The sequence below is a fragment of the Artemia franciscana genome, chromosome 8, assembly GCF_032884065.1.
Source record: "Artemia franciscana chromosome 8, ASM3288406v1, whole genome shotgun sequence".
In the NCBI taxonomy this organism is placed as follows: Eukaryota; Metazoa; Arthropoda; class Branchiopoda; order Anostraca; family Artemiidae; genus Artemia; species Artemia franciscana.
In genome coordinates, this window is record NC_088870.1 from 2779488 (window position 1) to 2792526 (window position 13039).

The window sequence follows — 13039 nt, forward strand, 5'->3', positions numbered from 1 at the left end:
TAGGCTCAATGAAATACCCTATGAAAGAGGAATATGGTGTTGGTATGTGCCTATAGCAATGGCTTACCGCTAGAGCAACGGGTCTAACTAGCCTCGGCTTGAAGGCATCCGTGCCTCAAGCGGTGACAAGTTCAAAATACTAATGAAAAAAAATTAGTCTAACTCACAATGGGCGATTATTATTTTGCAGGATATTCCCCTTCAAAAAAGAACTAGAATTTACTTCCATTAAGGTATTTCAGGGTATTTCATTAAGAGAAAATTAGAATTGTCAATAACAAAATGACAGAAAACATAAACGCATTTTTAAGTTGCGTCTTCGCTTTTTTTTCTCCTTAAAGACATAAAATCAACTTCTAGATTTTCGAAAGGTTTGTAGATGAAAATTTTTCTTTCTTCAATGATTTCAACTTCAAATGTTTAAGTACCAGGACATCAAAATAAAACAATTTTTGCCTTTCCTTTCCCTTGGGCCTATATTAGATCTATTCATACCTGAAAACCACAGTTTTCTAAGATTTTGTTTTTTTTCCAAAATTATTGTGTTTTTAGGAAGTACCATAATTTCATCAGTATTGACAAATTGAGCTGTGAAAATCAACAAGCACAACAAATTATTTTAAGCTTGAAAATATTTTTTTTCCGCAAAAATTCAAACATTAACAATCTATTGAATCCAAAAGACAATTCCACTTTCAAGGAAAGTTGCAATTTCTATTCGCAATTCTATTTGCAATGCAATTCTATTTCTAAAGCTATTCGGTACCATGTGTTTTTGCTCATTTTTTTATTTTTTATTTTAAATAAGGAACCCGATATTGACAAAACTTGCACAATTACAAGTCGAGGTATTTTTTCTATTAAAATCCCAATTTTTTAAAGGTACATAACGTTGTTTAAGTTTCCAATTAATTAATTAATTAATTCAAACACTCAGATTTCATTTCCAATGTCCTTGGTACCTTAAGACCCCTGGATCTAAGATGTAAAAAACAGACTAGAAATCAAAAAAGGCTTAACTAGGCATGAAAAAAAAACAGAATTCACATTGAGTCCACAGATATGCATTTTCTGACAAAAGCGGACGTTTCTCCGTTTTGTGTCCATTTTTATGTCCATTGTGTTCCACCCACTTTTATTGTTTGACATGTTCATTTTGCAGAAAAATATAGCTCACAATTATGTGCAAAAATATTTTGAACTGAGCCGTTGAAAATCACATCTACTGAAGACTAAAAAAAGAAAAGAAAAAAAGATGATTAACAACATGGTAAATGTATTTTTAGATACAAGACAAAGGAGACACTTGACTCTTTATGATCTCAACTTTACTTCGTTGACTATGATACCTTATTTCTACCTGGGATCTTATCTATTTGTTCCTGATGTCAGGATTTATTCCGGGATGGTTGCCCCCAACTCCCCATTGCATTTCCTGGCTGAAGGGCCACAAAACCAAGATCAGCACCGTCGGTTTATATCTTAAGAGTCTAGTGCCATCTTACTACTTACTACCCACTTTTATTGTATATTATTGTGGGTTGTTTCTGGTTTTGCTCTATTCAGAGCTATTTTTTCTATTTATTTGTTTTTACACGTCAAGTTCTTTTTTATCTTTATATTAATTATACTACTTGGGGTTATATTAGCTAGCCTTTATATGTTAAACGTGATATTGTATGCTCCAACAGATTGATTTTGCTAAATCTAATTTTTGATCGTTCTGTTATGTAACTGGTTCCTTGTTTTAGGTTTGTGTTATTTATAATATGTTTGTATAACGTAGTAGTTCAATGCGTTTGAACTGAATTCATTTTCATATTGGCTAAACAGGCTTATCAGACTGCTTTACACAAGGTCAAGAAGAGTGGGATCTCAATTCTGATTGGAATAGTTTTTTTTTTCCAACTGACCAATCATAGATCATTTTTCGTAATTAAGTTTCGTAACGTATAAGCTTGTGAAACACTAAAATGAAAAACACGAGACATTGTAGGCAATTATTCTCTACGGAAGGTTATTGTCCATGGAGAGTAACCGTGACAAGTCTATAAGCAGGTCAGGATTTACCAATAGGCCTATTAGACCCGGGCCTAGGGATGCTGAATGCCAGAAGGGGACAATTACTGAGTTATTTTTTTCTTAACAAAAACTGGACTGATGTGACTTATCGCCAAAATGCCAGGTGCGTACCGCCACCGCGTTACCTATTCACAGAAAAGTGATTTTAAAACAACAGAGAAATTTGGTGGTCACTTATAAATTGCCAGATATAAACTCTTTCATTACTTTTGGCTCATCAGTTGCGCATTGTTCAGTACACCCACAATCTCCAAATTTTCGGGGATTTTCCCAAAAATCTCGCCAAAACGGAGCGGCATAAAATGAATTGGCCTAGATGCATCGAAGCTTCAAATCTAGCCTTGTTTATAAGATTGACAACACTGCGAACTAACCTTCATTTCTGTCATATACACGGAAATATTTGAAACTGGCCCATGATGGGCGTCTTGTACTTCAACCAAAGGCACCAACAGCTTCCGCAGATCGTAGGTATAAAGTGACCCTTTTGTTGAGCCAACAATCACTGAAGTTCCATTATTCAAAAATGATATTGACGTTAAAGGATGAGCAGTGGGTATGGTTTTGACGAGTCTGAAAAAGAGGCAAAAATATTAATTTAACGACTTAATTAAAATAGCAAGAATATTAAAAAAAAAAGAATTAAATTCTCATAAGGAAAGTAAAGAGTGAATTCCAAACACAAAACAAGCACAAAATAGGTTATATGAGATCTTATACTTTTAACGAACAGTGAGTGAAGAAATGAAACATGAAGCAAGTAGAAATTCAAACAAATAATGAAGCTCAACACATAACAACCAAAAATTACAAGCAAATATTAAGAGCTGTAACGAATTTTGCATTGCGGCCCCCAAAATTCCCTCCACCCCCGCAGACAATTTCAACTTATATCACAACTTATTAAGGTGCTCCGTGATAAAGGAGACGGAACTCCTTCGGGCCTCTTGGTAATAGTGTGAGTCAGCAAGTAAGTTGGGACAACTGAGGAGCCTAAGCGAGAAAGACGGTGTCTAATGGAATTTTGAAAATCAGGAGCAGTAAGAGTATTGGAAATGAAACACTTAGAAAAACACAGGCACATACCATCTCTCCTTTCTAGAAGTCCACTTTTAGGCCAAAATCCATCGATCTTTGGGTATTGTACTTATCTTATAGTTATTTGAATATTTTACCACTTTTTCTTTATTTTCTTTGGTTTACATCGATGCTTGGGCATTTTTCCTTACTTTTTTTAGACTTTTAAAATTTGTTTATTGATACCTCAACTTAAAAATTTTGGTATTTTGAGAGAGATTCCAAAAAACTGCTCAATGAGATAGGGACACTCAGACAAACATATAAGAGATCCCTCTCCAGGGATCTTACAGTCATTCTCAGGAAAGAGTGTTAAAAAAAGGTAAATGATACAGCATTAGACTTTACAGTTCCTACCGGCGGTGCTGATCTCCGTTTCTTGGCCCGTAAGCCAGGAAGTGCAATGAGGGGTTGGGGGCTATCCATCCTGTGCTTTCGCACACCCTTCCTGTTTACCTTCCCCAGATTTCTCCAGGTACCCATTTAGAGCTGGGTCGACTCTGGTTAAGCTTACAGAGTCACGCCCCTGACCCCCGTCCCAAACTAAACAATTGGGTACACTGGGATTCGAACCCGCGTCCTCTCAGACGAAGGATCCTGAATCCAGCGCACCAATCCACTCGGCGAAAGAGTGTTAGTATTATATGATTTAGGTGTGGAGAGGCCTTTATTACTTATTGTCCTTCAAATCCAGGAATTCGATGTTCTTGTCGAGGCCAACACTTAGAGCTGTTCTATCGTTGATTGGAGATAAAGCCAAAGCTGACGGTGGACCTTTGTGAAGCCCACTAATTTCTGAAATGATGGTTCGATTGGGACTGAACAGATCCCACTGATGAATTACACCGGAGGCAAAAAGGCCAACCAGGAAACCAGACCGCCACGGAATTCTCTGAAGATCGACTAAATCCTAGAACAAAGAATTAGAAAAATGAGAAGCGAAAACACTATTGTTACATCCAAAACATGCTATATTTTAGAGGTTTTTTTCCATGGATATTTATTAGTTTTTGTTCTGTTTTGCCCGATCAAAAATTAAAATGCTGCTTTATGAACGTTAGCTTAATCTAGAGTTAATGAACAAGAAAGGCTTATGAAAGGAGCGGTGTAAATGATTTACCGGTGGAGGCGTAGCCCCCTAAATCTAGAGAAATACATTACAGCAAGATATTTAATCCCTCACTTTAAATACAAACGTTGTTCTGTTGTTTATTTGCATCTCCATTATAAAGAAAATAAACACTTTAAGGGAACGTAGAGGGGAGTGTTGAATTAAATCAAAACACATCATATGCTAGCGAGTTGCAGAAGCTGTACCAGCTTCTAAAGATCAGAACATAATTTGCACTTTACTGAAAAACAAAATGCATTTTAAAATAAGTTTATTTTTGCCTGCTTACAACATAAAAAAGGAGCGGAATAACGAAAAATATATAAAGAAAAAAACTTATAAACAAGGAAAATAGATAATACAAAACAGCACTGGTAAATAATGTTAAATGGCAGAAAATGAAGTAAACGGTTTAAACTTCTCTTAAACCCCTCGCACTCTATTGAAAGCACTACTTCAAAAGGGTCAGGAATAAAATATTTTTGCAAAATAAAACTGTTCCTGTAATACAGCGGGAATCTTAATAAAAACTTCAGATGGCGACGAAACCCCGATCGAACCTTTAACAGCTCAATTTTCGACAGCAATTCCCAAAGTGGTGAAATATACAGCACGTGAGGCAGAGCTAGGGCATTAGTTTTAGTTTAGGCATTAGTTTTGCATTATACAGTTTAAACACCCATACCCCCTCTGAATACAGACTAGGATAATTTTTAACAATACAAAAGCAAAGCAAACACAACAAAAGCAGACTCGTTATTTTTCAAGATTTTTTCTTTTGTTTTGAAGATGGCAATAACTCGAAAAATATTCTTGAAGAGTCAGAATTATTTAAATTCAGATTGATAAATAAGAGATAAAGAAGATAAAGCTTTACCTCAGATATTATTAATGAGAAATTTAGTCATAGCAGCATTAACATTTAGTCTAAGAAGCTTATAACCAGAAATCAAGGAATCAAAGTTTGTCTGTAAAGTAGAGATTCGAACTCATAAGCAGCACATCATCTGCGTAGCAGATCAAACCAAAATCAAAAAGCTAACTATAAATTTCCTCATTGATTGTCCTAGTTACAGCGGTCGTAAGAATGTAAAACACAGTAGGACTTATAATAGAACCTTGTTTGAGTTCTCTAATAAGACAAATAGGCACAGTTAAAAGACCTTTTTCAAGTTTAACCCTTAAAATAACTAAGACAATCAAACAAAGAACTGTAGTAGAAAGGTATAACGAAGTGGTAACGAACTGTAGTAAGGAACGACCCGGCTCAATATTAACCGAAACTCTACAAAACGTAACTTTTAAACCAATATTTACATCAAAAGAACCGTATTTTTGTGCTGATTTTAAATATACAAGTTTTATCAAGTCAAATCTTACCCATCACTTACGAGACTTTGCCTTTCTTTAGAAAATAGGGGAAAACACCCTTTAAAAGTAATAGAATAATAACGAAAATCACACAATCAGATTCATCGTATCAGAGTACCCAACTGTAGAAGTTTCAAGCTCCTACCTACAAAAATGTGGAATTTTGTAGTTTTTGCCAGAAGACCGATTACGGATGCGTGTTTATTCTTTTTTTTCAGGGGTAATCGTATCAGCCTAGTGGCCCTAGAATGTCGCGAGAGGGCTCATTCTAACGGAAATTAAAAGCTTTAGTGCCCTTTTTAAGCGACCAAAAAACTGGAGGACATCTAGACCCCTTCTCAAGCTCATTTCTTTTTCCAAAGTCACCGGATCAAAAATTTTGAGATAACTATTTTTGTTCAGAATAATCGAAAAACTCAACAACCATGTTTTTGGGGACGGCGCAGTCCCCCACAGTCCCCGGGGGAAGGGTTGCAAGTTACAAACTTTGACCATTATTTACATATAGTAATGGTTATTGGGAAGTGTACAGACGTTATCAGGGGGGACTTTTTCGCGTCGGGCAGGGGAGGGTCGGGGGAGGGTCTACGTTGGAGGATCTTTCCATGGAGGAATTTATCATGGGGGAAGAGAACTTCCATGAAGGGGTGCAAGATTTTTCACCATTATTTAAAAAAAAATGAGAAAATAAATAAAAAAAAGCTTTTTCAACTGGAAGTAAGGAGCAGCATTAAAACTTAAAACGAACAGAAATTATTACGTAGATAAGGGGTTCGTCTCCTTCTTAATACTTCGCTCTTTACACTAAAGTATTTTTAGCAATCTTAACTATTTATTCTGCGGCCTGTCTGATTCAGGAGTTATTCTTAAAGAACTGGGACAAAATTCAAGCTTTAGTGTAAAGAGGGAGGTGTTGACGAGGGGGCGAACCCCCTCATATACGTAATAAAAATATACAAATATAGAAGTTCGTTACGTAAGTTAATTCGTAAGCTACGTATATTTATTACTAATAAAAACGTTCTTAAAAAAAAAAACTTCTAGTTGCCTTTTTAAGCAACCAAAAATTGGAGGACAACTAGGCCTCCTCCCCCACATTTTTTTTTATCAAAATCATCCGATCAAAACTATGAAAAAGCCATTTAGCCCAAAAAAATTAATACGCAAATTTTGTTTTAACTATTTATGTGCGGTGAGCCAAAATCAAAACATCCATTAATTAAAAAACGTTTAGAAATTAAATAAAAAAAAGTTTTTTCAAGTGAAAGTAAGGAACGACATTAAACTTGAAACGAAAAGAAATTATTCCGTATATGAAAGAAGTTGTCGCTTCCTCAAAGCCTGTCTCTTCACGCTAAAGATTTTTATTGTTTAAAAAAGTATAGTTGTGAAAAAAGGTCAAAATTTAGCGTAAAGAGCGGGGCACTGAGGAGGGAACAACCCCTTTCATATACAGAATGATTTCTGTTTGTTTTAAGTTTTAATGTCGTTCCTTTGATTAGAAAATGAAAGTTCTAGTTTACTTTTGAGAGTCAAAAATGATTAGAGGGCAGCTAGTCCCCCCACCCAAACCCTTTTTTCTTCAAATACATCCGATAAAAACTTTGAGGTAGCCACCTTGTTAAAAATAGTTCACAGATCATATAACAAAAACTGAGGGGTCGGCACAACCTCCCAGGGCCCGGGGGCAGGCGTTGTAAGTTATGCCCTGGAGGCAAATATGGTTCTTACAGATGGGATGCTAGTATACACTTCAAAGAGGACTCGTTTGATTGGAAATTAAAAGTTCTAGTTCACTTTTTCACAGTCCAAAGTGATCGGAGGGCAACAAGCACCCCCCCCCCCATCTACGCCCTTTTCCAAATAAAAATTTTCAGATAGCCATTTTTTTAAAAATAGTTTAAAGACATTATAACAAAAAACTCCGGTATCGACACAACGGTATCATTAACTTCGAGGTCGACAAAACCCCTGAGGGCCCCGGGGGCAGGCGTTGGAAGTTATGCGCTGGGAGCTAATATGGTTCTTATAGAAAGGATGTTCTTATAAACTGCAGAGAGGATTTATTTGATTGAAAATTAAAAGTTCTAGTTCAGTCGGCTTAAAATGATCGGAGGGCCGTTAGACCCCCTCCCACACCCTTTTTCTCAAAAACATCCGATACAAATTTTGCGGTATTCATTTTGTTAAAAATAGTTCAAAGACTGTTTAATAAAAACTCCGGGATCGACATAACCCCCAGGGTGCGGGGACAGGCGTTGTAAGTTATGCCCTGGAGGCAAATATGGTTCTTATAGATGGAATGCTCGTATAAACTTTGGAGAGGGATCATTTGATTGGAAATTAAAAGTTCTAGTTCATATTTTCAGAGTCAAAAGTGATCGGAGGGCCACTAGCACCCCGACTCTACGCCCTTTTCCCCCACATAAATCTGATTAAAATTAAAATTAAAATATAACGTAAATAACGGCGAGTTTCCATACAAAAAAAAACAACAACTTTGAAACAATAGGGAATTTTTTCCCCAGGACAGTGGAATTCAATTCAGTGGAAATTTTGGCCCTATGTTCAAGGGCCGTCTTCAGCACAACACCACAAATATATATATATATATATATATATATATATATATATATGTAAAAACCTACATCAAATATGGAAATTAAAACTGAAAATGTTTTTAAAAAACTTTTTAAAACAGCCCTAGCATCCTTACTTAAGGAACTTCAACCAGGACTCCAACCAGGAATATCCACTGAACTGAATTCCACTGTCTTGAAAAAAAAGAACAAAAAATCCCCATTGTTTCTAAGTTGTTTTTATTTGAGATCACATAAAAAAAACTCCAGTATCGACACAACCCCTCAGGGCCCGGGGGTAGGCGATGTAAGTTACGCCCTGGGGACATATAAGGTTCTTATAGTAGGGATGCTCGTATAAATTTCAGAGAGGGCTCATTTGATTGGATATTGAAAGTTATAGTTCACTCATTAAGAGCAAAAAGTGATCGGAGGGCAGCTAATCCTCCCCCACCCTTTTTTCCCCAAACGCATCAGATAAAAATTTTGAGATAGACATTTTGTTTAAAAAGTTTCAATGATATTTCTAGCTATTATAGAGTGGTGCTGCCTATGATATTGCTTATATGCCCCTTTGAAAACCTGCATGCATACAGTTTTTTCGTTTAATTGAAACCCCTAAACGTTCCCTATAAGTTTCATCTTAAAACCCTTAGCGTCATTAATTACAGTAACTGTTGTGATAGATTAAAAGTATATTTATAGTGCCTTCTGGCTAGTTCAACGTCCCCAAAAATTTACCCTTAAAGGTCTGAATTAAAAATCTAGGTTGCTCTTCAGATATTGCTTTGCTACCTTTTTGATAGTACACATGCACATAGTTTGTTTTGATTTAGTTCAACATCCACCTAATAATCCTTAAAATACCTTAATACCCTTAGCTTGCGATGTAGCAATAGTAGTAGCATCATTAGTAGCAGTATGCGCATAGCACCTTTGGTTTCTTCAATATCCTCTCCAAAACATGCTGAAAGTTTCAGCTTAATACATACCATCAACCGCTTCTGAAGCATTTCTGATGCATTCGCTTGACAATCTGTGAGGGCATAGTGTGTTTCGCGTTAGTTCCACACAGTTTCTATATATCCCAAATTTCTCACCTTAATATCCTTAGTATTAATAGCAGTAGTATTAGTAGTAATAGCAGTAAAATTGATTTTAGTAGCCTAAGCTTTAGTGGCAGGAGTAGTAATAGAAGTAGTAATAATAGTAACAGTGGCTGTAGCATGAACGAAGTGGTAGCATTAGGATGCAAATATTTTTCTTTGGTTAGTTCAACATAACTCACAAAAAGTCCTGTTAGTTTCAACTTCATACACAAAAATCTTCTAAAAATATTGCTGTTGCACCCTTTTGACAACCTGCACACAGCGAGCGTGTTCTAATTTCTGAAAATTTCACCTTCATACCCTTAGGCATAGCTCTAATAGTAGTCAAAGCAGTAGTATTGATATTAGCAGTAATGGTATTGGATAGCGGAGGTACTACTAGGAGCAGTTGCATTAACCTACTGTCTTGGTCAGTAGAGCATTCTTCTCATTATGTCTTGGAAATTTCAACTTAATGCAAATAGCCATCGCTACGATATTGCTGATATCCTTTTGATAACCTGTATGTTCATATACTTCTTGAAATTTTCTTCACAATGCTCTTAGCGCTACAAATATTTGCAATAGAAGTAGTTTTAAATGTAGCAGCAACAGTAGTAGTAGCAGCAGCGTGCAAATATTGCCTTTTGGTGAGATGATCTTCCCCTTTAAGTATTCTCTGAAAGTACCGATTTAATACCCAAATCAATACCGAGTTAATACCATATCAAAAAGAGATACGCTATTTTGACAATATGCATGCACATAAAGTCTTTTAATTTAGTTCGAATTTTCACTTAATACTGTAAATAGAGTAGTGTGTAGTAGTAGTGGTGGTAGTTGTAGTAATATTGGTAGCATGCAAATATTCCATTTTTGATCATCTCCGTTATTATTTCCTGGACTTTTCAATTTAAAATACTTCGTTATTCCTGTGTTGCACTCTTTTGACAATTCATATACACATAACGTGTTTTAATTTAGCACTCCCCTCATCATTTTCTGAAAGTCTCGCCTGAATACCCTTCGTCTTCTTGGAAAGTAAAGTTCAAACATGGATACCATTCTCAATAACATATACTAGGCGTAAACAATGAACGAGTTGCCTAACTGACAGCCCTTGTCCTGACGACTGTAGGGAGGTTGACATCCCCAAAGAGAGGGAGGATGTCAACCTCCCTTTGCTAATTCTACAAACTTTGCTAATACTACAAAACTCTTTCCTGAGTTTTGTTATTTCCTAATGACGTCAGTTACTGTTTCCAGGGATCTAGTCAATCATTCTGAAAGGATGATGTAGGGAGGTTGACATCCCCAAAGACATAATTACTGGAACTATCAACAAGGCTGAACAAAATAGCTCTCTTAGAATTTAGATCGGATATGTTTTGGGGAATGATAGGCTTGTGGGAGGGGACTGATTGCCCTCTATTTACCTTTGACTCTTAAAAAAGGCACTAAAACTTTTAACTTCTAATCAAATGAGCTCCATCCGATACAAAGTTTGTACGACTACCTGCTCAATAAATACCTTGTATGCCCCATGCATGACTTACAACTCTTGCCAACGGGCTCTGAGGGATTTTGTCCACCCTAAAGACACTGTTATATGATTTTTGGACTATTGGTAATAAAATGGTTATCTCAAAATTTCAATTGAATACATTTTGGGAAAATAGGATGTCAGAGAGGGGGGGCTATTTGCTTTCCATCATTTTTGACTCTTAAAAAGGAACTAGAACTACACATTTCAAAACAAATGAGCCTCTTCTAAAGTTCAAACGACCTCCCTTCCATAAATCCTTACATGTTCCTTGGTCGTAACTTACAATCCCTGGGGGATTCTGTCCACCTCAAAGGCCTTATTATATGATCTTTGGATTATTTTTAACAAATGGCTATCTCAAAACTTTGATCGGGTGTATATGTGGAAAATACGACGTAAGAGGGAGGGGGAGTCCGTGCCTTCAATCACTTTAACTTTTAAAAAGGGAAATAGAACATCTGATTTTCAATACAATGAGCCACCCTTTCCATAAAAACTGTAGATGTCCTCGACGCCTAACTTACAACCCTTACGATGAAAGATGTGGGGGGTTCATCCTCAAAGACATAATTTCCAGACCTTTCAACTAAGCAGAATAAAATAGCTATTTCAAAATTTTAATTAGATGTTTTTGGGAATTGATGGGCGTGGGGGGGGGGGCTTTTTGCCCTCCAGTCACTTTTGACTATTAAAAAAGCCCCTTTCAATTTCCAATAGAATGACCCTTTTCTGAAGTTCGTACGACAAAAAATGGATCGGTTTCTATCCGATACATTTCAGGAAAATATGAGTTGTGGGGGGGGAGTATCCGCTCTCTGATCACTACAATTCTTGACAAGGGTACTAGAACTTCTGATTACACGTCAAATGAGCCCCTTCCGAAATTTTTACGACCACCCCTTCAATCGAAACTTTATATGCCCCCAGGATATAACTTATAACCCTTGCCCTGAGGGCTGGGAGGGGGTTGTCATCCTCAAAGACATAATGTCTAGACTTTTTGGCTACGCTGAACAAAACAGCTATCTAAAAATTTTGATTGGATGTATTTGGGGAAATGGTGGGCTTGGGAGGGGGTTAGTTGCCCTCTGATCCCTTTGGCTACCATAAGACGCACTAGCCCCTTCAATTTCCAATCGAATGAGCCTTTTCAGAACTTTCTACGACAACAAATGGCCAGCTCAAAATTTCTATTAGATGCATTTCAGTTGTTGGGAGTTGTGAGGGGAGGGGGTATCTGCCCTCCGATTTGAATCTTAAAAAGGGTACTAGAACTTCTGATTACCAATCCAATGATCCCCATCTGAAGTGTATACGACCACCCTTACTGTAAAAACTTTATATGCCCTCAGGGCATAACTTCCAACCCTTCCCCTGAGGACTATGGGGTGGAGGGGGGGGGGTCACCCACAAAGACATGATTCCTGGACCTTTCAAATATTTTGATCAAAATGGCTATCTTAAAATTTTGATTGGATATTTTTGGGGAAATGGAGGGAGTGGGAGGGAGGTTAGTTAAGTCAGTAAGACGGGACTAGACCCCTAAGGTAAAAACCAACGGCGCTGATCTCCGTTTCGTGGCCATTCAGTTAGGAAGTGCAATGGAGGGTTGGGGGCCAACCTTCCTGTGTTGGTTAGTTGCCCTCTAGTCACTTTCGACTGTCAAACACTAGCCCCTTCAATGTCCAATCGAATGAAACTTAATAGAAGTTTCTACGACAAAAAATGGCCATCTAAATTTCTATCAGATGCATTTCGGGAAAATACGAGGTGTACAGGGGGAGAAGGGGAATCCAACCTCCGATCACTCTGAATCTGTAAGAGGGCACTAGAACTTCTGATTACCAATCCCCTCCGAAGTTTACGAAATTACTCTTTCTATATAAATCTTAAATTCCCCCCCCCCAAGTCATAACTTACAACCCTTGCCCTGAGGGCAATGGGAGAGCTGTCCTCCTTAAAGAAATAGCAAATAATCTCAAAATTCTGATTGGATGTGTTGGGATAGATGATGGGTGTGGAAGGGGAGCGAGTTGCCCTCCAATAATTTTCGACTATTAAAAGGGCACTAGCCCTTTCAGTTCCAATCAAATGAACCCTTTTCAAAGTTTTACGACAACTACTTTGATACGAAGTACCCTGGTCTAAAACCGAAAAAAAGTAAAATAAAACATAACATATTGTG

At 37.0% G+C, this 13039-nt stretch overlaps 1 protein-coding gene and 1 long non-coding RNA gene across 2 annotated transcripts in view; one reads left to right on the top strand and one right to left on the bottom strand.

The window, feature by feature from the left end:
• The window catches only part of LOC136029879 (protein NEDD1-like), a 66207-nt gene that overhangs the window by 30025 nt on the left and 23143 nt on the right, over positions 1 to 13039 (bottom strand). Inside the window, exons 5-6 of the mRNA XM_065708358.1 lie at positions 3834 to 4069; positions 2457 to 2655 (exon numbers count right to left, since the gene is read on the bottom strand). Coding sequence (XP_065564430.1) covers positions 2457 to 2655; positions 3834 to 4069 — 435 coding nt within the window. The remainder of the gene's footprint in view (positions 1 to 2456; positions 2656 to 3833; positions 4070 to 13039) is intronic.
• The window catches only part of LOC136029885 (uncharacterized), a 55186-nt gene that overhangs the window by 3306 nt on the left and 38841 nt on the right, over positions 1 to 13039 (top strand). The gene's annotated exons all lie outside the window — the stretch shown is intronic.